The sequence below is a fragment of the Gymnoscopelus microlampas genome, assembly GCF_963454915.1.
Source record: "Gymnoscopelus microlampas genome assembly, chromosome: 7".
Lineage (NCBI taxonomy): Eukaryota > Metazoa > Chordata > Actinopteri > Myctophiformes > Myctophidae > Gymnoscopelus > Gymnoscopelus microlampas.
In genome coordinates, this window is record NC_139944.1 from 33,359,539 (window position 1) to 33,385,189 (window position 25,651).

The following is a 25,651-nucleotide window of genomic DNA, read 5'->3' on the forward strand; positions in this document are numbered from 1 at the left end:
TCATTACACATGATCTCTATAGTCATGTGATCAAGACAGATCTGTTTGATATTCCATCCCGATTGGCATCCAAAGTTTGCAGGAGTGGCCCGTTCTGAACAAAATGCCTCAAATCATGAACGCAGTCTGATTGTGGTGAAACTTTGCACACACATCCGCACTACGTTGAGGAAAAAATTACACCCTTTTAACATTGCCCTATTATAGCACCACCAGGAGGCCGATTGTTGCAAAACTATTTTTTGATATTACTCCTACATATTTTGTCCAAACATCACGCAAATCGGTACACATCATCTCTAGTCATAATTGATGGCCCACAATAACCTACCTGACCTGGCGAAGACCTGTGCTCCGAGGAGCACTTTTTCTAGTTTAGTATGTTTAGAGAGTTGGTATCCAAGTTACTTTGAAGCACTAGGTCATTTTCTTTGCCCTGTTGTTTATTTACTAGCATTCATGCCACTTACTCCAATCACGTTGTAAATCGCTCTGGATTAAATCAGCTAAATGCTTATAAATTGTACGGACAGAAAATGGCCTGGAGGGCCTCAATTGGTACATTCCAAGCAGCAAGTATGTGTGCTAATATTGAGAACAGAGAGATCTCTCTTTATTTTATACCCATTCCATTTAAACTAAACCTCAGTTTTCATGCTTCATCCAACAAGAGCCCTCCTCTTGTTTTCCCAGCTACCACTCAATGCCAGGGACTGTGGCTTCAGTTCACTCAAACCATAACAGTGCAGCTGGAAAAGTACTACTACAGTATATAACTGGTAGTTTAGGCAGAGAGAAAGCGGAGCTGAACTTGTCAACTTTACTGAAGCTCATGGATGTGGAACACCGCATTCCAAACTGCTTATAGATGCAGTGTTTTAGTATTGTAGTGAACTGGCTTCAAATGTGTGACATGTTTTGATTAAAGTACTAAAATAATTTGATTAAGATACAAAACAAATATTTGGTTGTGTAATATCATCACTAAGATAAGGAAACTCAGAATATCAATTAACAACTTATTTTATTAGTTAAGATATATCACAATTTCTGGTTTTGATCAGGTGGGCTTTCACACCTGCTTCATTCAGTGTGTTAAGGGAATGCATACTGCAGGACAGGACTAGGCCTACTACATTATAGTTGTTGTACATTTGAGGTGATGATGGACACACTGTGATTGTGTGAATCAGATGAAAACTTATGAGGTAGATTTTTATTAGTCCTACATAAACATACAGTAAAAGGGTCAAACCTAGTCAAACATTTGCTGAGCCAACAGTAAACACTATTGTGCATTTGATCCTAAAGGGTTTTGGTAACAGAGGGGGTTTTCAACCAATTTGGAAAGACAAGTAAAACACAATCATTTTATTTCATATTATTTAATCAATTTTTGCCAATATTTTCTCTTTTTCTCCCAATGTCGTCGTTATGTCACTCCCCAAATGACTCACACTTGTAAGTAGTCTCACGCTGTTCAGACTGGTTGGACCTGTAGGGACTAGAGATGCGCAGATTGGCTGACGTCACACAAAACTGCCTGTACAAATAAATCATCCACCCAAATTGATTATTTTTCCGATATACAGTATAGAGCCGAACCTGCATGTACACGTACAGAACTATCGAATCAGTACTGTGAGAAGGACAAATTAAATGGCAACATAACATCTGTTTTGCTGCAGTAGGCTACCGCTTTCCTGACCGCAGACATGAAGCTCTCCCCACTCTCCATTAGCGAACGCAGTGGACACACCTGGTAACTTAACACCCTCAAATCTCACAGAGACAAATGCTGCTCGTGTCTTATGCTTGGTTGGGGGTTAAAGAGGGGGAAATTGTGATAAAGTAGATGTAACTTTCATTTATTTATGATAAATATTTATTTAATGATCAATATATTTGGTCAGGATTACACTTATGACAACAAATGTGCACTAAAGACTCTAGCTGGAGCCCTCATTCAAATGTAATTTTGATTAATAGGATTCGTATTTAAGATACTCAAAGGGACAGTGTCCTCATAACTACTTCTCCAGAGTGAGTGACACCCACAGCCACATGCAGAGGGAGCAACCACGATCTGGTACTCCGCACATTTAGAACAAACATGGGAAAATTCTCATTCTATTACTCTGCCACTACAATGTGGAATGCCCTGACACCATCCATCAAAGGACGCGAATCACTGGTTTCTTTCAAAACTGGCCTGAAAAAATATCAGAAGACCACAAGGGGAGGTAGATTTTAATTCCCATTGAAAGGAGGTGTCATTCAGTGCCGCCATTTTCCCTTTTTGTTATGTAGTTGTTTGTATTTGTTGTTTGTATTATGTATTAATGTATTAATGTGTTAATTTGCTATGCTGTGTTCATGAATTGAATACATAGGACCATAATGGAAACAAGTCCCCAGGCCTTTTTTACGATATCCTTTTAGCCTAAATGTCTTACTGCACCTCCCTGCTGTTTACATTTCTGACTAATAAAGTGTTCAATCAATCAATCATCTGCGGGAAAGGCTCTGATGGAACTTGCATATCAGGAGGAGTGGCGTGCACAGATATTTTGAGGGGCAGGTGCTCAAGTAAAAAAAAAAGGGCACCTTGCACGGCGCGCGGAACCGCCGGCTACATCTTTGCCAAAAATAGCCGATCTACAAGCCCACAACGCCTCGCAGCGCGAGGCGTTGTGGGCTTGTAGATCTGCTATTTTTGGCTAAAGTTCTCCTCAGAAAAGGGATGCTAGGTTTCGAGTGGTTATGGTAAAAAGAAAAATCATATCACATAAAGATTTGGCGGACCCCCTGTAGTAACTCTGAGGACCCCCTGTTGAAGACCCCTGCTGTAAACTGGAAAAAAAAGGGCACTTCTGGTCAAGAGGGCAAAGGGCAGGTGCTCCAGCACCACCTAAAGTCTATCTGTGCACGTCCCTGATCAGGAGGACGGCTGCTTACTACTCCAAACAATTTCACTTTATGAACCTGTGTATGTGAAACAGCAGAACTTTTGGATGTGTAGATGAACTAATTTTACCGTATTTCCGATAGTGGCCGGGGCCTTTATTTGCCTCTAATGCAGAGGGTGACTTTAATGGAAGGAGGCTTATATAAGAGAAAGGCATTTATTTGTATTTTTACAAACAGATCTGAATGAATTAATCCATTTTTTGTCAGTTTGAACCCAGTAAAACAAACCGGGTACATTTATTGAAACAAAACAATGTTACATTTAGTTGCAAACAAAATATCAACTAAAACAGGATAATTGGCTTCCGTAAATATGAATAGACCAATTTGACCAAATGTAGCTGACAAAGTTGTCACGCTACCATTATTAAACATTCATATCAACAAAAAAATAGCACCTGATTCTTTTTATGTCAATGTCAAAGCTCATTGCAGCTTCCTCTCCTGAGTTTTCCTCTACATAAACTGCAAAGCTCTGGCTTTGAATTTTACATCAAACCACCACATTGTTGTGGAAAATGACACTTGCATGTGTTCCACATGGCATGTATTTGGCTGAGGACCCCCTTCGGAAAATATTTTGTGCCAGGGACCCCCATACAAGATTTGTGTTGTTAAAATGTTCTAGATTTGTTGGGGGAAAAAAATAGCAGATGTATAGAGTTAAAGTGGTTAAACTGATCTTGATGCTATATTAACTAATTTTGTTGGGGACCCCCTTAAGGACCCCTGGACCACTTTGAGAACCACTGCCATATGGTATCAAGGTATCATACCCATCATACCCCCCCCCGGCATTTATTTGTTTGTGTTGACAAGCCACCCAGCCATTATTAAAGGCCCGGCTTATAATTGTATACAGGCCACTATTAGAGGAAATAACATGACTAGACCATGACCGTTCTTGTCGGCAGGGAAGGAGATTTAAAGAATCAATGACGTTACGCTGCTGTGCCTTGTGTGCATTAAGCAGTACGCACTGTGCGTTAATGAGCCTCTCCTGTTGGAGATGGACATGACAGTGGACGAGCAAAAAAGCTGGTAGTCTTGGAATTCACAGCATTGGAAGAAGATACACCCAAATTAATATTTTCCTCATTAGGCATATATTAGGCATTATTTCACTCGGTCGCAACCGATCCGCTATTAATCATAATGTAAATTTGTACATAACCGCGGGGTCCGCAAATATAACTGCAATCCGGGAGGGTATTGAAATCACATGCCTCCCCCAATTACATATGTAATTGTCCGCCGCTTCTTTTCTCCTACAATGAGGAGCCTCATTGAGAGGATGAAGCATGCGCGGAGGAACACCCTATTCCTCACAGTTCAACAACCCTGCTGACAGGCACCCTGAGCGACCTGTAGATTGCCCCCCCCCCAGCCCGGGTTCCCTAACACAATAGCGCTCGTATATGGCCACCCTGTGAAGTCAGAGGCACTGCGGAGTATTCAAAACCTCTAGTCCAGTGGTTCCCCACCTTTTCTGGATCAGGGCCCACTTGATACTCTCGAAAGCGTTCGTGGCCTACCCCTCTGACCACTTAACACGGTCAGATGGGTGGGCCATGTGCATTTCCAGAGCATGTTTATTTGAATGATCAATCAGTTGATTGTGTTCCGGCTTTGATCAGTGGAACTAAATATACATGTTTTTATATTAATGTGATATTATCATTAAAATCATAGTGTTTTGACAATTATTTGTGTGAATCAATGCCCTTGTCTGCACAGTGGTGGTCACAGTGGAACTCCTATGCCTCCCAAGAGCCCAGGAGAAAAAACACTGTGTCGAACTCCATTAAACCACAAAATCATGTCTTGTATCAGCGGCTACAAAATGTTTGTAGTTAGAATTTCATGAATGTTAATCTTTAAAAAATAGACAAAATGTTCTACAAAACGTACATTTGTCTTTTTTGTTCCATTAATGCTAAAAACAAGTTAAAAGATTCAACTATCCTAACAGTGACAGTGGTCCCGTGGTCAAAACCGTTGAGTAAAACGAACACACACACACGCACGCACGCACGCACGCACGCACACACACACACACACACACACACACACACACACACACACACACACACACACACACACACACACACACACACACGCAAACTAAAAACGTGTAACTGGTTTTAGTGGAGTTATTTTTACTAGGACAAGATAGGGAGGGATTGAATGTGGGAGCATGGGTTTTGGAGGGGGGAGGGGTCAGCACAGAAGTTGGGCCACTCTGATAAAAAGTACCAGGCCCAGGCTGGGTAACGCTGAGCTTAATCTGGTACCGTCGCCGCTTGCCATACAATGGTCTCTGTTCTGGCCGATGCAGCCCGCATACGCCATGACATGGGGGATATAGTTTTGCTCGTGGACCCCGTGTAGCAGGTGAGCCATGGGGCCCTTGGAGAAAATGGCCACGTCCTCTCCTCCGTGAGTTTCCATACTCAGTGGTACTGCTGCCTGGGCCTGGTAGTTGTTTTCCTCTGTCAACCATGTAGAAAAAGAAAAGTTGTAAGTAAAGATAAGACAGCATTGTTAAAGATAATACAATATAATAATAATAACAACATAATTTACTGTTTTGCGAGCGGTTAGAGACCTTGGCTATTTTTGTCAAGTCAGCATGCTTCTTTTTTTCCAGTAAATGCTTTTCTCGTTTTCTTTTTTTTACTTCTGGTTTCTTTTGGTTGTTTAGGGGAAATTATTTCAATACTGCTCTTACAATGCAACTTGTGTCTCCTCATGGCGCTTGGAGCTAATCCTCCACACATGGTATTCAGTGTTGCCAAATTTTGCGAGAGAAATAAGATATCAAACCCAAAAGAAGCGACTAGGCCACATGAGCACTTTAAACCTGTACAAGATTGGCTATTTGAAAATAGCGGATCTACAAGCTCACAACGTGTCGTGATGCAAAGCGTTGTAGATCTGCAATTTTTTTCTTTTTAAAGGTGAGAATTTGTTGGGGGTTTTTAAAACTTTTTAAAAACACAAATCTGTTATGGGAGTCTCTGGCACAAAATATTTTCAGAATGACATGAAAATATTTGAGAACGACTAGTTTAATCAACATTAGACAGCAGGCCCAAATAAGCAACCACACTATAGAAACAAGCCCAAAAAACCGCAACTTTCCAACTGTTCAACTGTCCAATACAAATATAACTAGAAAAAGTGTTCCTCGGAGCACAGGTTTCCGCCAGGTCAGGTAGGTTATTGTGGGCCATCAATGTTCAGAATTCGCGAATCAGGATGGAATATGAAAAATCGGACAGATCATTGATCACTTGACTATAGAGATAACGTGTACCAATTTGCATGATGTTTGGACAAATTTTGTAGGCGTAATATCAAAACATTTGTTTTACAAAAATCGGCCTCCCGGTGGCACTATAACAGGACAATGTGAAAAGGGTGGCTTTCTTCCTCGGCCTAGTGGGAATGTGCGTGCAAAGTTTCACGGCAAACGGACGCTGCGTTTATGATTTGGCATTTATGAAACAAGCCACTCCTGCAAATCTTATCCAATCTTGGCCAATCAGGATGGAATATGAAAAATCGGACAGATCCGTATTGATCACATGACTATAGAGATAATGTGTACCGATTTGTGTGATGTTTGGACAAAATCTGTAGGAGTAATATACAAAATTTTGTTTTGCAAAAATCGGCCCCAAATCGGCCTCCTGGTGACGCTAAAACAGGCCAATCTGAAAATTAGGTTCTGCTCTGGCATCCAGAAGTTAAAATTTGTATTTGTTTTGTGATGTTATTGGCAGAATCAGTTTTGTTTGCTTCATTTGTGTATGTCCTAAAAGAGTGACTTTGAGAGTGGTTTCACCGTGCAGTGTAAGTCAATGAGGAGGCTATTTTTGGATGATCATGATTTCTAATCAGTGATGAAACGGAGCAGGATATTTTGCCAATTGGACTAGTTATAGCATGACAAGGTAACTACACAACCCAAACCTCTACCAAAGTGTTGTTGTGCTTTAATTTAATCCTTTATTCCCCTATCTGCTTTTCGTTCTTGCTTCTTTCTTTCTTTCTTTCTTTCTTTCTTTCTTTCTTTCTTTCTTTCTTTCTTTCTTTCTTTCTTTCTTTCTTGTTTGTTTCAGTGTCGTCTCTGGTGTGTATATGGTGGTTGCATTCTTCTCTGGTTGTTTTCTTGTGGTTGTTTGCATTTTGTTTTGTTGTTTTCTCTTTGTGTGGGAGAGGGGAGGAGGTAGGGATTGATTTGTTGTTTGTATGATTGATTGATTGATTGAATTTTTTATTAGGCAACAGAATGTAAAACAACACAGTTACATTTATAATACTTTTGTCTAAAAGGTCCGACCAAAAAAGTCCTTGCGGACTTGTTTCCGTTGGGGTCCTTGAATAGTCCTTGTATAGTTATAGTCCTTGTATAGTTATAGTCCTTGTACAGTTTTGGTTATTTTCTAATTGTCTATTTCAGGGGTTTTCAACTGATTTTGACCCAGGGACCACCATCCTGACTAAGAGCAACCTGGGGACCACCACTATTGTGCGTGGTGGGTCCATCATAGACCCACCCCACACACTAGTGGTGGGGGGTTCATGCACCACAGGGAGCTGGAGAAAATAGCTATAATATCAATATAATATCTAATAAAATACAGTGATTTTGTTTGAATATGATGGAATATGATTAAGGATTACTGTGATTATGGTAAGCTCACATTTCATATCCCCCACACACACACACACCATACAGAAAGAACTCCTGTAAGTTATTAAACGTTTTTAAAAAAAAGAAACGGACCACCGGTTGAAAACCCCTGGTCTATTTGATGTGTGTGTGATTTGTTTAATTGAATACAATATAATTGAATAATACAAATAATAAAAATGTGTTGCATTTCCTTCCCCCTGTCTGTGCTCTCTGGCAATAGGCATTGCCACATGAAGCACAAACATGAAGCAAAAACAGACGTAATGTATTCTAGAAAAATATAATACTGTCTAAATTGTGCTAAAAATGTTGTAAAAGTATGACACCGTTGTTAAAGAAATAACAGCCTAAATACTAGAAGAAAGACAAGGAAAACGTTGAGCCAGACCCTGGACACGCGGCCCACTTCCCTCTTATTTGTGATCTAATCTGTGTAGTACTGTATTTGAACTAACAAAGAGCAATTAATAAAATTGCTTTTGGTGCAATTAGACAGCTGAATTCATGCATTCATCTTAAGAATTTCATTGTGATGCATTTTTGGCTGCGGCCACCCACAATTTGTTTTAGATCCTGCTCATAGTTGGATATAGGGGGTATGATGGTGCTGGGAAAGTCAGTGTAAGCTGAACAGGGAAGATGTTCGGACAGGTGCACATCAGAGTACTGTACTTTGCTGCAGTCGACGTGCACTGTAGAAAGGTTAAACCTAGCAGAACACCCTGAACACAAGAAAAAAGTAAGCTTCACTACAGCCTCCCCAAAGCGCTTACAGTTATAGTTATGCTTATTAACACAAGCAGCAAGAAACGCCTCAAACATTTCTCTGATACCTGCTGGTGTCAGCATATGTACCTGTCAACTGTTATCAACGACTATGATGACAGGTTAACGACCTTGGTTGAGCTAGACACTGAATTTGTTTAATTATTACTCTGGAGCTGCTTCACCATCTAACGACACTGAGCAATAGATTACAGAACCTTAACTGTGAATTATCTTGTGACAATGCTTGAGACCAAGAGCAAGAATTATCTTGAGAGCAAGATAATTCTACATACAGTGAAATGTGGGAGAAAGCATGCTCGCTGGCTGCAAGTGTTGAAGTCACTCCGTCATTGCCTTGCAAATACACAAACCCAAAGGTCCAGCAGACTTGCTGCAAACCCACAAAAGCACTGGAAAAGATCTACCACCTGACCACAGAGGTGAGGGACAGAGTATGCCTTGGAATGCCACGTCTTAAAGCCCAGTACCTTCTACTCGACAAATTGCCCACAGTTTATGGCAAGAGATAGAGTAAAGGATTAAGTGTAGAGCTTTGAAGCCAAATGTTGACACTGCAGATATGGAGTAATTAGACCTATTTGATCCCGGGGGGGGGGGGGGGGGGATTCTGTTTTTTTATCTTGTCCCAGCTGTGGTCAGACCTGATGAAGACCTACAGTGGTGGAAACGTTGTTTAACTTGAATACATTTTCTACTGGGAGCTACATTGTGCGAACTTCCCTTCCTTTCCTCCAATGCTCAAGTGGTCAGACATGAGCGCAGTGGGGAAGCAGTTATGGGTTAAGTGTCTTGCTCAGGGACACCTAAACACTTTGCCAGGGCATGGCATCGGCCCTGGGACCTTCTGTTTCCCAGGCAGCCTCTCTACCCATTCCTCTCTACCCTATGGCCGCTCATAAAGCTTAAACTAGGGAGGCAGCACAATAGCCATACAATTGCTCTTAGAGACATCTGCCGGGTTTTGTGATTAACTGCAGACTTCCACGCAAACATAAACACTGTCAGAAACATACTCATAATGATGCCTGTATCCACTAACAGTGTTGAGCAATCCTTCGGCTGTTTATGTCACTTAAAGACGTATCTCAGGACTATGACTTGCACTGATGAACGTCATAATATTGGAATTGATATGGAGTTCTTTCTGCAAGATTTTGATGCAACAGGGCACAGGGAGATGCAAAATCAAGTCAAGACTTCTAACCAAACATAAAACTGTCATGAACATTCTCCTAATGATTGTATGCACTGCCAGAACTTAGTGCCGCTCCTTCAGTTGCTTTGAAGATGTATCTCAGGAATGTGATGACTAACAAATGACTGTAAGGACTTAGCCTGGGACCAGACGAATCTGCGAGTGCAAAAAAAAATTGCACTCTGCGATTTGGGTCTGGCACCGCTCCATAGATAATCCATTTCCTGTTCCAGAAGACGTGGGGCACCAATCAGGGCCCAGTATTCGAATATGGGCGACTGTAATTGGTAGTTGGTTGTAGGTCTAACCAATTGCGTCGAGGGACATTGTTTTGATCCCGCCCCTTGGGAAACAAAACGTCCTCATGGAAGCACCAGACTCATATCCACGCAGTGATATAGTCTAGCTACGCCAGGCTAGTAAGGACTTGCACTGATGAATATCATAATATTGAAATTGATGCAGAGGTCGTTCTGCAAGAGTTTGATGCAACAGGGACATGTAAAATGTCCCTGTTGCAAAAGTGAAAAGGCTTTTCACATTGTTTATTGTAGCAATTGGGTTGGTCTTACTATCTATAGGGTTGGTCTTGCTGTTATATCTATAGGCCTAATTGTTTATTGTTTATTATGAAGCTGCTAAATGAGGGGATCTGTTGCGCTTAATGCAGACTTTTATTGCACGTTTCTCTGGGTTATATTGTAGCCTATTATTTACATTAGCTGGCCATTTTTCAGGCCTGTTGGCTGGTCTTTTATACGCGTGTGGTAGGCTCATCAGAGTTTTATGGTGGAGTTGTATGGGTAATGTAAGTGAATAAAAAATCTTTTGCATTGGGATTATTTCATTAAATTGATCCCTGTACTGAAGAAAACAGAAATTACACAGTAGTACTGTATTAGCTCTGAGTGCAAATAAAAGTGTGTAACAACAGCTAACCATTTTAATGAAGTGTCTTTGAAAACTTGTTCTATGTCTCAACTGTGTTGAGAGGGTTTCACTTACGGTAGTCAATAGTGGAAACATTCTCCCTGACACCGTTGACCATTTTGAAACCTGGTCCATTCCCATATACGATGGCCGTGAAGGGCTTCTTATCCACATCACTCATCATGGGGGCCAGACCTGCGAATACAGAGAAACCATTACGTATTCCACCTAAACAAATTCTAGTAATTATCATAGTCATTGGGTGATTATCATAGTCATTGGGTGATTTAAAACACAACCAGTTCCATAACCTGCTGGCCAGCAAGGAAGCCGATTTCCCTCTGATCTTTCTTTAATAAAAAGTGCACATCATAATACAGTTCACATCATAATACTACATCATATCAATGGGAATTTGCGCATCATTTAATTGATTTCTGAAAAATGTGTACTTATAGTGCGAGTAATTCCTGTACGCATTTACAATGTTTCAGTCCAGGAGTGGATGGCCGCTGGCCTATCACGCACTCAGCATGGTAACCGTCTTCCACGCCGACATATCGCCACTCCGACTAGTGGCTTCCGCGTGCGGTTAGGGTTAGGGTGAGGGTTAGGTATAGGGTTCGTTAACGTCGGAAAGGCGACATGTCGGAAAGCCGCCATGTATCTTCCACGCCGACATATCGCCACTCCGACTAGTGGCTTCCGCGTGCGGTTAGGGTTAGGGTGAGGGTTAGGTATAGGGTTCGTTAACGTCGGAAAGGCGACATGTCGGAAAGCCGCCATGTAACCCTCAGCATCGCTCCCTCTCCCTTGGAGCATTTGCCAAAACCCAGACCAATACTTGTGCAAACATTGTGCATTGACCTCTTAGTAGGCTACCTATACTCATACATAAAATCTACTTCCAAATTAATTTTACTGATTTTTAAAATTCATATAAAAATGACCATACTGTACTATACAGTATCTGAATTTCAGGCCCTGCATTACATACCAAATATAGTGTTTCCTCTAGCTGTGTAGCCTCCAAAGCTGAACACGTGGGAGTGATCCGCAGTTATGACAGTCAGGGTATCATGTTGACTGGTCAGGAATCCTGCTCGTCCGATAGCCCGGTCCATCTCCACAGCCTCATGCAGCGCCTGCTTGGCCTTGCCCTCATGGTGTCCATGGTCAATACGACCTCCTGTACAGAGATGTCAGATTAGCTTCCTTCCTCCCATAAACAGATGAGACAGTTAAGTCACGCAACCCCGGCAAAACATCCCCAGTATGCCAACTTTAACCCTGATTTGTGCTTTGCCGTATGATAGTGTCCTGTGTCACAAATAGCCAATCTATAAGCACAGTGCAACGTGAGCTTGTAGATCAGCAGTTTTAGGCAGACACTGGTGCGCAACATATTATAAATTAGGCTTTACATCCACGTAACATGAAGGAACTCATTACCTTGTTTGTTTCTATGCAAACATTGTAACCATGGTTCCAACCACGTAACTTCCTGCACCTACTGGTCCAGTTTCATATATCGATATTATCGATGTGCTGATATCACCAGTATGCTCTAAAGACATTTACAGCATTCCACAAATGAGTATGGATATTTGTACCAAACAACCCAGCACCAAACACATTGGACTGTGGCACCATGACTCATGTTATTAAATAACAAAAAAAAAGAAATACCACAAACATAAACCCTTATCTGCACCATGACTCATGTTATTAAATCATTTAAAAAAATAAATACCACAAACATAAACCCTTATCTGCATATATATCAGATATCATTATCACTGTTATGATCATACTGGGCCAAATGTACTGCTTTGGGCAGAAACTATCTATGCTTTTTAAATAACCTTTTTGTTCTAAACGTAATAGCCGTTCCGTTAAGTAAAAGAAAAGAGAGAGGGATGGTACGGGATGTGAGCATGCCTATTATACTTATAATCTGTGTCTGCATGTCCTATCTGGATAAGGAAAAATACACGTTAATGCATTAAGTGTGAACAACATGCATGTTGAAATCAGAGTCTAATCAGAATTGGATGTGGTAAGGGTGAGATAGGATTGTTAATTATCCAGATAAGTTACCTAGATAAATTCTACATTTTAATGCAAGGTGTGCTGTAATTGGGGTCTGAGATAAGTCAAAGGGGGGGCATAATCAAGACTTTCTTGGTTTTGTAGTGTACAGGAAAGTTGCGCTGTCCAATTTCACCTTAAATGAGCCAACTCACCCTCAACAAGCAGGTAGAATCCATTGGGGTTTTTTCTGAGGATCTTAATGGCCACTTCCACCATCTCTGTCAGGGAAGGATCTGTCTCTCTATTCCTATCCAGGTCATACGGCAGATCCCCAGGTTCAAAGAGACCTGAGATAACACAGTAGCACAGTTCATATAGAATACAATAACAGGAGAAATAATTCATACAGCACTTCCTTTAACCACTTGATCAAAATGTTTCCAAAATAGCACATCTATAGGCTGCGTTGTGAGCTTATGGATCGGCTATTTCCAGATTTTGTTTCTCTTTATTTTCTATTATTTCTTTTTTAAATAGGGCTTAAACTTCTACGAGATGTTCATAATGACATAGGAGACTGGAACCTCACCCAACAAGTAATCCACGTTATTAGGATTCACTGAGAACAGCTCCCTCTTGTTCCAAACGTAATGGCCGTTCTGTTAAGTAAAAGAAAAACGGAGAGGGGTGGGGGCGAGGGGGAAACATCGTATAGTGAGTCTAATATAACTTGCCACAGTACTGTTTGTGAATATAATTGGTAAGATTCAAAAGAGGGAAGCAGGACTAAGTGGAGAGGAGTAAAGATGGGAATGGAAGGATATCTCACCTTATCTTTCGTCTTGTCAATCCACTCCTGCACCAAGTTTCTTCCATCCTTCCTGGTCCCGCGGTGTTTCTGTTCTCCAGGGTATTCCACATCCGATGTGTTTTTGGGAAACATGTACTTCCTCCCTCCACCCATAATCACCTGGAAACCCACAGAACAAGTCAGATCTAAAATGTACTGTATTCACATTTTGTAGTCATTGAATAAAAACACGTCAGTTGAAAATATGTAATTTTCATTGTATGACACAGTCATGTGATGAAATATAGATTAGTCTTTATAATAGCTGCATTGAATAAGCTTCAGTTTCAGTCAGAAGAAGGTGTGTGCTATTGGCGTTGTGGAGCTTGGGAGGAGGGGCCAATTTTGAATCTTGTGTTTATAAACTACAACCAACAATTCCAACTTATTATACCTTTAATAAAGAGGTAGTTGTTCATAGTAGAACAAAAACACCCAAAACACAGTTTGTTTTTGCCCTATACAGCTTTCCTCAGCGCGATGACTGCGTGTAACAACATAAATTTAACTCAAACACAGCCTTTAATTAACTGTATAATTAAACAAGACAAAACAAGAGCACAAAATGAAAGTCCTAGCTCACATCAATGTTGGGAATGTTTTCAAAGAGTTGCCTGGCGATGTCCTTGCAGCCTGCCTGTACTGCCTCTGATGGCATCTCATTATCAGAAAACCAGTCCCTGTCCACACAGTGGGCATAAGCAGCACTAGGGGTGGCATGGTTCACACGGGTTGTCGTCACTATTCCCACTGACTTGCCTGTAGAAAACAAACACGTTTCTGAATAATGAGTTGAACAGAAAGACAAATACAGTAACAAAGATACCCGTGTCTTCGAGGCATTTACAGTACAATCGCCAGAAAAACATGCGCAGGTCATTAAGCCGAACTGAACTTAAGTGAACTGTATCATGAAACCCTACAAAAGAGCACCATTTGTTTGCTTTTCCCAGCCTTGAAACAAGTGAAACAGCATGGAAGACAAAATACAAGCAACTGATAGTAGGGATTTACATGGTAAATAAATGATAAATACAAAGATATTATTGTCAATTATTGCACCCCACAGGCAATTTTTTCACTTGAATTAACGGAAAATACATTTTAAAACCCAATACAAGATTGGCCGAGTCATACCAGGGACTATAAAAATGGTACCCAATGCCTCCCTTGCTTGGCACTCAGAATCAAGGCTTGGATTGGGGGTGAGTTCCTGTGACATACTAGCGTCATGTCCAGGGGGTGTACTTGTACATCAAGCTGCATCACACAACATAAACAGGAAATAGGCTCATGATCTATGGGTCGTATTGCCCGTTGGTTCCCAGGGCTACTTACAAGCTCACAACATGTCTCGTGACGCGTTGTGAGCTTGTAGCTCTGCCATTTTTGCCAAATGTTCACCTATTTTTGCCAAATGTTCGCTTATTATGACATGCCCAGAATAGGGATGTTAGGGTTTATGTGGTTAAAGTCCCAAGACAAATTAGAGAGGTTTTGTGACTTGGGTTACTGTAGCTTTCATCTAACTTGATTTACAGGAACTTGATTGGAGTGTTCCTACAGCATGGTATGTGGTTCTGTGTACTCCTGTGTGGTCCTGAGTAGTTCTCTGCATATAGCCTTGAACTTCGGAAATGGAGTGTCTTGTTTCAACAAATGTTTTCCAAATTCCATACCAGTTGGTTTTGCGTGGCAGGATTTAGAGCTTTGATTACTACTCCGCCCACACTGACAATGTACACAAAACATACACTTGTGGCACTGTAAGGCTCTTTGAATAAAACATTTAAAAGCATCCATCGAATGGCATATCATTGAATGGCATATTCATTATTTCTGTGGATTCTACCTGCGTCCTTGGCCCATCGGAGTATGGAGGTGACCTCATTGCCTTCTGTCGTGTTACACTGGGAGCGAACGGCAGCTGCGTTCACGCCCACTGTGCCCTCGTTGGCCTTGACCCCACAGAGATATGCTGTTGCTGTGCCCGCGCTGTCTGCCACTTGTGCATCGGTGTTGTAAGTCTGCAGAGATATAGGACAGTTACATGAGTAAGTAGCACTAGAACACTTATCCAGAGTCAGGTCGTGGGGGCAACAGTTACAGCAGAGAGTTGGGCCACATTAGCCACTTCATCCTGGGGGATCCAGAGGGGTTCCAAGGCCAGCATCCCCCCCATCTGGTTCCTGGTCTACCCTGTGGCTTCCTCCCAGTGGTACTTGGAGGAAGCATCCGTACTAGATGCCCGAACCACTCCTTTGGCTCCTTTACACATGAAGGAGCAGTGGCTCTACTCCAAGACTCTCCCGGGTGACTGAACTTCTCACCCTATCCCTAAGGCAGGTGCCAGCCACCCATCTGAGAAAACTCATTTCGGCCACTTGTGACCATAGGTGAGAGTAGGAACAAAGATTGGTTGGTATATCGAGAGCTTTGCCTTGTGGCCCAGCTCTCTTTTAGTCACAACAGTGCGGTACAGCGACTGCAATACCGCTCCTGCTGCTCCGATTCTCTGGCTGATCTCCTGCCCCGTCTTCCCCTCACTATGTCAACTATCATGTTCAGAATATAGCTCAAAAGACAAAGTCAAAACATACTGAATAAGAATTACTTGTAGTCAAGTTATTAATAGAGCCATGAATACACAATCTATGCAGTATTGCCTGAGGCATTGATACTGTAAGTCAACTATTACACCATAATGTGTTTTTTTTAATAAAATCTGTAACATAATGCACTTTCAATATTATATGACAGAGTGTATGACCTTGTTTTACGGTCATCCGGACCCATGGAAGCTATTACCAACCAGTGGCAGATCAATATGAAGCGCTATCCTCTATGATATAATAGAGAGTCAGACCTTGGCCAGAGCCACAAAGGGGAACTTGTCCATCTCTAGCTGGGTCTCCTCCCCACTCTGTCCGCTCAGCTGCCCCTTCAGTATTCGTGCAGCAGTCACCGTGGAAACGCCCATTCCTGAGTAACAAAAGCAGGCCGTCTATTAGAGGAACCGGCGGATCCATCCATTTTCCCCTCAGGGGGGCAGAGAAAAAGAGCATAGCCCGTCTCCTACACTGTGTGTGTGTGTGTGTGTGTGTGTGTGTGTGTGTGTGTGTGTGTGTGCGTGTGCGTGTGCGTGTGCGTGTGCGTGTGCGTGTGTGTGTGTGTGTGTGTGCAAGTGTCTTTTTCATTCATTTTCAGTGTGTTGCTGCGTTCACTGCATCATTTGATGACCCTGTCTCTCTCACTTTGGAATGTGCTAGCTAGTACTTTAAGCTTGAACTCATGACATGTCATGGTATATTGTGATTATATCACAGCTAAGGGGCGTGTTTGGTCTGATGCGAAGTGGAGGATATTGGGTTTGCGTTGGGACGAATAAAGCCCCTTAACCTGTGACATAATCAAATTAAACTATGGCATGTCATGAGTTATTGCTTAATTATACTCTATGTCAAAAAACACTTTGAACTTGGTGCCCACCTTCTCAGAATTAACATCATACAATATGAATCAGGCTGAAGATTGTATTACTGTGTGCTCAAGCTGTTTTTGTATTATTATTTCCAATGCATTTTTCTGATTAGTTTTTTTATTACTAATTCATTTAAGAGTATTTGTATTATGTATTCTTTGTATAACAAGTGTTAAAACTGGCAGTAGTGGAAGGGAAGTTAGATTGGCCAAATCCTTGCATGGAACATGGACATTGCAGTGTGTCAAGGCAGTCTTGGGCCATATATCAAATGTTTGGCGCACACGCTCAATCTGGCTACGCAGCATGGACTGCAGGTTCCACGCTTCATTCACCTGCTTAGCCTAGGGATGGAATTATGAGTTAATCTAGGGTTGGGGTTAGGGTTGATTTGATTCAAAATGTGATATGATACAATTCAGCCATTATTTTATATAATTAAAAAGAAAATGTAAGAAAAGACAGTAGGATTGTGCATCTAAACTTATAATAATAGTACTAAATAATTCCCTCTGCTGTACAGACGCACATCATCACACTTTTACATCGTGCTATATCATATTATGATGTATCCCATCTCTGTTGAATATAGATATAAAACAGATACATTGTGAAGCATCTCATGTACATACTGCATGTACATTGTAATAAACAAAAAGATACAAAAACAAGAGATAAATACAATGGAAATTCACAAAAATGAAAAACCTCATGTGCAAAGTAGGAGCTTACAATACTATGGACGTTTGCCAAGCCTTACTAATGCTTCACACAGCAGATACACAGGTCCTTCATGGTAATTAGGGTAATTGTGACTGTGGAACTCCAAACAGTGTTCTGTTAAATTGTCCATAGCCTATTCTTTAACTACCAACACAGTACTATGACATAGATGTCAAATAGCACCTGCAAGCACTATTGCTCATTGTGTGACAGAGCCACTTTCCATGATCTCAGTGACTTTTGTGTTTGCATGCTATTATCACAATGGCAATCATAGGGAACACACTTGCTAAAACAAGCATGATTCCCTAGGGGATCCTAGTAATTACTTACCATTGACAAATGAGCGTCATACATTTAGCTTTTCTATAACTACTGTACCATGGACAATTGGCCATGCATGCATAGCTGTGCAACCCTATCATGTATTACTGAACCTGTGGACATAACACAAACACATGCAGAAAGAGTAGAAGGAGTGATAATTTGTGACTGAGTAACCTGACACAAACAGAAGCCCAGTAATGTATTGGCAGAACAGCTGTTATTCTTTCCCCCTCTGCTCATGCACCTCTTGTTTTTTAAACATTTTAAACATGCTATTCAACCTCACTCGGGATTACATTGATCCATAACCTAGCTTTGGCTGAATGGAGATTCTTGGCTGACTGCATAGTGCATACTTAATCTCATCAGTCACAATTGACAAAGGGGTAAAATGTGGAATCCGCATTAACAATGCAGGCTTTCAGTGAGGAGCTCTTGCCCACTTCATCAAAATACAGCTGAAAATGGATTGAAGTGGATTTAAGAAATGCTGATGGTAATTTTATCATTGTCTGTCGCAAGGGTCAGTACTGAAAGACTGTTGGTGTTATTGCTTACCATCTCCGAGGAAGAGGATGAGGTTCTTTGCTATGTTCTTATTTAGGTTCTGAAGTTGTAGAGCATTCTTCAGAGTCCGCTGGGCCCAATTATTCCAGAACTTGGGATCTTTCTCTTGTTCTGCATTTCATATCACAGGAGAAGAGGACATACAAATATTGAATTTGAACCAGGGTATTCTGTGTGTGGAGGCCGGGTCAAATATTGACCCGGAATATTTAACCCTGGAGTTTAAATATTAACTACCCCGATCCAACCCTTGTGCTATACATTAACTATTTGATCCACACTTATCAACTAGAGCCAACCAATGCCAGAATTGTGAGTCTGATGCCGATCCCGATTTTGGAGAGTCATAGTACACCGATTACAGATGTTATGATTGATATTTTTTCAAAAAGTGCAACATTTTGTTCTATATCATTTATATTATAGATGTGTTTTTAATGTTTCAAATTTTAGATTCGAAGTGGTAAAAACATTGGGACAAATTGGCTGCATAATTGCCAATACTGATACAAAAAATCTAATAATGGCTGCTATATCAGCCAAAGCGATATATTGATCGGCCTCTCTTGTCAACAAACAATGTGTGATGCAACACAGGAGAACTTTACCATTAGGAGAACTTTGAGTATCGATGGCATCACGCTATGACAGCTCTTTGAACCAAAGTCACTCTGACATCTACTGACATCTACCAACATAAGCTTCTTACTGGCAATATCACATGAGCCTCCACCAGTCTGCACTGCATTTATCACGTTACGATAAGATGGGGCCTTAATCTTCTTATGGAGAGAAACCAGTCCATCACAAACTAAGAATCCACAGTGTCAGTCTTTGTTCAAGTCCACTGGTTGTTACAAAACCTGTGTTGTTTCTTCAAAGGCATTGGCCTGATTCCTCCTAATGGAAGCTGATGACATTTTGATGATAGATTTAAGGATAAGTATGTTAAGTGTGCTATTTATAGAGATGCCAGGTTTGAAGTCTACTTGTAATCCAAGATACTTTGTAGCACATACAGTAATTGTTTTCTTGGCATTCTAATTCCCATTGGTTGACTAGGGTTCATGGCACTTACTCTGGCCTTGCATTTGGTGAGTTGCTCTGGATAAGAGCATCTGGCAATGGCATTGAGATACTGCAAGCTTGTCTGGCACCATCAATTTGATAACAGAGCTAAAATAAAAACATGAATAAATAAGGAATGTGTGTGTGTGTGTGTGTGTGTGTGTGTGTGTGTGTGTGTGTGTGTGTGTGTGTGTGTGTGTGTGTGTGTGTGTGTGTGTGTGTGTGTGTGTGTGTGTGCGTGTGTAAAAAATAGATACAAAAAGATATATATGTATATAATTCCGCCCTGCTTGGCACTCAGCATCAAGGGTTGGATTGAGGGTAAATGCCTGCGACATACTAGCGTCATATCCAGGGGGTGTACTTGTACATCATTGCTGTGGGGTGTATTTGTAGATCAAGCCGCCTCACGCTAAGAAGAAATTAGGTCAGCCCTAATGTCTAGATAACTTCAAGATTTCAGTGAATGTGTGAATGAGACTTGACTTACCAGGGAACTTTGGTTTCCCTTGGGCTACTACAACTGACATGAGAAAGGAACAAATGATGAGCAGGGCTGTCGTCTTCATGTTGTCGTTGTCTCTCTTTATGACTGAGGTGTGATCCCAGACGGCTGAAACATGCCACTTTGAAGAGCTAATGGGGCTCTGTCTGCTGTCCTCTCACACCTGCAAAAGAAAAGAGCAGAGGACGACACACTAGTAATCAAGTCTGTGTCATCTGAGTGACGCTCAGTCACTCACTCATGTATTTATGTACTCGAGGATGATTTGACTGAGCAGAATTGTCGCTTTTGTGATAAAAGCAACAAGTGTGCTCAGTGCAATCATGTGTGCAGATACAAGTTTTATCTGCAAACACTACGGGTATAGTTTCAAACATTCTGCAGTTTTTGAGGAGGACTGCCCAAAGATTAGTTACTGTTACTGTTAACGTAAGTTACTGAATTGATTTAAAAAGGAACAGTTGGTGATTTTTACTGCCTTGCCAAAAGAAACATTGAACATAATCTACAATGTTTTTGAAGTCGTGAAAGAAGAGATATTCCGGCGCACTGGGCCATGACAACCTTGTCTCATTCACTTAAGTTAACATCTTGTGCACGTCTGCTGGGCTTGCACAAGAGGGGACAAAAGAGAAAGTTGGTCAAGTTGAGCTGGAGACCTCGCTGTGAATATAAGCAGTCACAACAGAGGCCCCTACGGGTCCTGGCCGGTCCGGCCTTCATCTATAATTATCTACACCCTCCTCCTCCTTTCCCTGTGCACACAGTAAAATCGGCGGTGATCATTCAACTCTTAAAGTGTAAGAATTGACCCATAAGGGTACAATTTTACACTTTCTAAGATGAATGAACATTCCGGGTTTTACTGTGTGTTAATAGTCAAGGTCGCTTTAATGGGATTGAGCACCATATCACTGAGAGGTTTAATGGCCATAACAAAGCCGATTAACGCCACATGATTGATTGACTGGACACCTCTACCATTTAAATGTTTATTTTCACTACAAACTTGAATTCAGGAATACTACCTTTTTTTTTGCATGGCAATCTCGTCACGTACACAGCAAAATCCTGAGATTTAATTAAATGTTGCAACCATGTCAATTGACGGTCACTGTTCATACCCTGGAGTTGCATAACTGTGTGGGATAGCACAATTCTGACCCAAAAAAATGGCAATTATTTTTCAGGGAATATTATGATAACGATATGAATGGTGATACAAGCAAAGGTAGCTTTATAATTTGCTATGTTAATAATATAGAAAATGGGGAATTGGTGCTATACTTAAAATATGCTTAGATTGAATACATGGAAAGAAGTTCTATCTGTTGATAAACTTGACCTGGTCAGAATTGTTGACCTGAACACCTTTTCACTTTCACAAAAAAATGTGAAATCTTATTTGTGCAGCATTGTAGGTTCCGTATTGAATCCAAAGACATAAACCAGGCCGATTTAGAGCTGACAAAAGCATAAACAAACACCATGATTCTTGATTCTTTATTGTACAGATGTTAAATGTTTACATGGACCACAATGGAAACAAGCCTTTGGCTTGTTTGTGATGATCCATTTATATTTTTGTAACGTACTGCTGTACTTTTAAACTGTCAATAAACTATCCAATCAATCGATTCAAACCCTGTTCTCCTTGGTGGGAATTAAACCAAACATCACAACCACAGGAAAGATGCAGTGTTAGGCTTCCGGTCTTTAGACAAAGCTCTTCTACATTCACCCCTCACTTGACCTTCCCCCATGGCTGAACTTGCTATGAATTATCGCATGAAGGTAACCAACCACCTAGATTTTAACCCAGGTCTCCATGCATGGAAAACCAAACATCTACTGGTACCACTCATGCAAAGGGACAATTTCCCTTTAGCCAAGGCAGATATTTGGTTTATGCTAAAGAAAAAAGAAAAGAAAAGAAAAAAAATCAAAGAATCTGGAATAATCACCACATCAGCAAAAAAACAAAAAACAAATCACTGTGCCTAATGTCTTCAATAAGTTCAGAAACAGACCAACCACTCACCAAGCCAGAGGCAAACCTGAGCAAGTATGGTCGTAAAAATGAAAACTATGATGATCGGTAGCAGGTGTTCTTCATTCAGCCTGCAACAGAGTGAGCCTGCATAGAATGCGGTCTCATAAATGCGTACACCCCTAGAGGCAGTGCACCGTCCAGACTGAAGGTGAAGAAGCAAAGCAGTGCAACCACAACTAGTAGTGCCAGTCCAGAAAACAAGTTGGTCCCCATCACATGAAGTTCAATGTTCATGGTGTCAATAAGAACTATGACGTCCAGGTTTATATAAGCCAAACTTAAAATGACTGAGAGAGCTTTCCAGGGGGCCCACGGTAGTGCCACACCAGGCTGCTCTGTGGCTTTGCCACAGCTCAGAAAGACATCTGCGGCAAGTGTGTGTGAAGATAGCTCACACTGGAGTTGTGTGTCAGTGGCACAATAGCAGATTATGTATTTATAATACTATAAGCAGTGCAGGGCACATAAAGCCGACTGATTAAGAAAGCTCAGACCCAAGATGGAAGATTTGATCCATTTCATTTTGTTTAGCCTACACAAAGTAGGATAAAGCTGAAAATGGATTTGTGACAGCCGAGGGACTGCTCCATAAGGGTAGCTGCAGGCTGTAGAGACCAGCACTGATATTGCAGCCTACTGGTTCTCAAAGTGGGGTTCCAGGGACACCCAGGTGTCCTTGAGGCTGTTCCAGTGGCAGTGGGTCACCATCAAGGAAGAGTTTAACAACATAACCCTACACAAATCTACTCTTGAGGATTCCCTGGCACAAAATATTTTCAAATGGGGTTCTGCGGCTTAACACATATCAATTTGGGGGTCGAGATCCTTGACATTAAGCATTTTCAGAACACCAGACGTGTTAGTCTCTGTTCAGTTTAGAAGCTCCAAATGTTATATAGGCATACTCTCTAATGGGCAATTATGTCGCATGTCAGCCGCCCGGGCTGGCTGATCCAACACATGTAGACTAGGCTACTTATGAGAAGCATGTTCAATGGTTTATAACTAATAAGCAATCAATTGACTTTATGGCTATGAAATTGACACTAGCCTATGAATTATCTATCTATATCGTAGAATTGTCTTTTCTGACGTTATTATAGCCATTACAGTGAAACCGGGACGCAATGTTTATTGCCTCCGCCACGCCGAGACTATGTTTTGCACCCTGTACGTCCGTCCTTCCGTCCGTGTCCGTGAATATAATCTCCGGCACCGTTGGCTTGATCGCAGCGAAACTGTGCACACACACTCCCTGGATGCCAGAGCAGAACCTCTGCCCCATTTGTTTCACATGGGCCTGTTATAGCGCCACCAGGAGGCCGACGTTTTGCAAAATACATTATTTGACAGTACTCCTACAGATTTTAACCAAACATCACACAAATCTGTACACAGTATCTCTATAGCCATTAAACAAAACAGGTCTTTCAGATTTTTCATATTCCATCCATCTGATTGGCTAAGTTTGCAGGAGTGCTCCATTTTGAACAAAATGCCTCAAATCATGAACACAGCGCACAATATCTGCTAAATTTTGCACTCACATTCCTAGGCCTCATGGTGGCGCTATAACAGGCCGATTGGTGTTAACTGCACCAATCTGTGTAAAACTTTGTAGGCCTGCACACTCCCTAGAGAGGCCAAGGAAAAACCTCTGCAATGTATTTTTCACATCTACCTTTTATAGCGCCACCAGGAGGCCGACTTATGTAAGAGAATATATTTTGAGATATTATTTATAGATATATTTTGTTTTTTACATAAAGTATATATATATATATATATATATATATATATATATATATATATATATATATATATATATATATATATATATATATATATATATATATATATATATATATATATATATTACTCCTTCAAATTTTCGGTACACATTATCTCTATAGTCAAGTGATCAAGACGGATCCGTGACCGTCCGATTTTTCATATTCCATCCTATTGTTGAATTCATTGCTGGCCCAGTGGCCCACAATAACCTACCTGACCTGGCGGAGATCTGTGCTCCAAGGAGCACAGGTTTTTCTAGTTTCTAGTTTAAAAAAAATATATCTTCCACCTTGGATAATTGGATTCCTTTTCCTGTGGTAGGCTTTAATTCTAATATCTGTGATGACAACAGTGGAAATAACAGACATACCCAAGATTGTGAAATAAACAAGTAATTGACTTGATCTTTGCGTTTGATCAAGGATAAACGCGTGTTGTTTCCAAGTCGGGGTGCATGCGGAGTGCAATCAGCCAACGTTGGTCGATACACCATACGTCTCCCAACCGGTGTATTAGATATGTATAAAAGTTTATGGTTATTTGACTTACTTCACGTGGAAATCTGCAGCAACAAGTATCGTACTTTCTCAGCGGTAGTAGCTCACACACACACACAAGGGTCCAGCCTGGCTCTGGCTCCTGGGGGTTGAGAGAGAATAGCGGTCTGTGTTCCACAATGATGAGAAACCGCCCTTTAAATACTGATGCCATGCTGGGAATGGGATGACAATATCTGGATCATGAGCACCCCCTTTCTGTCGATTGCGGCCATTACACTAATGTGATGGGGGGAAAGGGTCCCTTAATAACCTCCTTTTCCTGTAGTAAATAGTGAGAATCTTTCTCGAAATAATTGATTGATTGATTGATGTACTTTATTTAGTAAGACATGAGAACAGTACATGACAGTACAAATTCGCAATACAAGGTCTACTAAACTGGATAGCTCAGTTAAGCACTTAGCTTAATGACCTCCTATTTGAAATAGGTGGCCTATCTCAAAATGTAAATTTAATTTACCATTTATGAGACAATTAATCAACTCATTGGTAGATCTGCCTTTGTTGAATAGGACCCGATATAGGCTATAATATATTCTAATATACTTTTTTGGATGTTTGGAAGAGCTTTAAGTATATTTTGATGCCAATACTGTTGTAGGCCTGCTACTTTTAGTCAAGTAACATTTTGAACACAGGCCTTTTACTTGTAACAGAATATGTTTATATTGTGGTATTGCTACTTTTAGTTTAGTACAATATCTGAGTAGCCTACTTCTTCCACCACTGACTGCACATGGGCCTACTGCATAGCCTGTGTAATTGGCCTCTCTCTGAGCACAGTCTCTCTGTCTGCTCTGTGTCTAGCCCGGCCCCTAGATCAGAAGGAGTTCTCCTCACAGAGCCCATTTCTCACTGAATATACCACAGCAACACCAGGTGAAAGCCACCAACTGCTGTGCTGATTGGTGTGTGTGTGTGTGTGTGTGTGTGTGTGTGTGCGTGTGTGTGTGTGTGCGTGTGTGTGTGTGTGTGTGTGTGTGTGTGTGTGTGTGTGTGTGTGTGTAGGCTAGCCATTATAAGCGACTTTAGGCTTATTTTTCTGTAAAGTTGCTTGTAAATATTAGTTGCGGGTTGCGTTTTTGGGCTTGTTTCTAAAG

The 25,651-nt window shown here is 41.1% G+C and overlaps 1 protein-coding gene across 1 annotated transcript; it reads right to left on the minus strand.

The window, feature by feature from the left end:
- Positions 1-3,028: 3,028 nt before the first annotated feature.
- On the minus strand, positions 3,029-24,654 carry alpl (alkaline phosphatase, biomineralization associated). Its single transcript, XM_084063269.1, has 12 exons — positions 24,541-24,654; positions 20,130-20,307; positions 18,563-18,682; positions 16,340-16,455; positions 15,326-15,500; positions 14,057-14,232; positions 13,453-13,593; positions 13,213-13,282; positions 12,836-12,970; positions 11,587-11,778; positions 10,665-10,784; positions 3,029-5,462 (listed from the first exon to the last, which is right to left on the minus strand). Exons 2-12 carry the CDS (start codon positions 20,206-20,208, stop codon positions 5,191-5,193), a joined length of 1,596 nt encoding a protein of 531 aa, XP_083919395.1. The 5' UTR covers positions 20,209-20,307; positions 24,541-24,654; the 3' UTR covers positions 3,029-5,190.
- Between the last annotated feature and the right edge of the window lie 997 nt (positions 24,655-25,651).

Bases quoted from the DNA above. Each gene is read 5' to 3' on its own strand.
- alpl (XM_084063269.1), bottom strand. From the start codon at position 20,208: ATGAAGACGACAGCCCTGCTCATCATTTGTTCCTTTCTCATGTCAGTT. The intron at 16,456-18,562 runs GTAAGCAATAAC...TTTGTTACTCAG, and splicing joins CATCCTCTTCCTCGGAGATG to GAATGGGCGTTTCCACGGTG. The intron at 10,785-11,586 runs GTATGTAATGCA...CTGTATTCGCAG, and splicing joins TAGAGGAAACACTATATTTG to GTCTGGCCCCCATGATGAGT.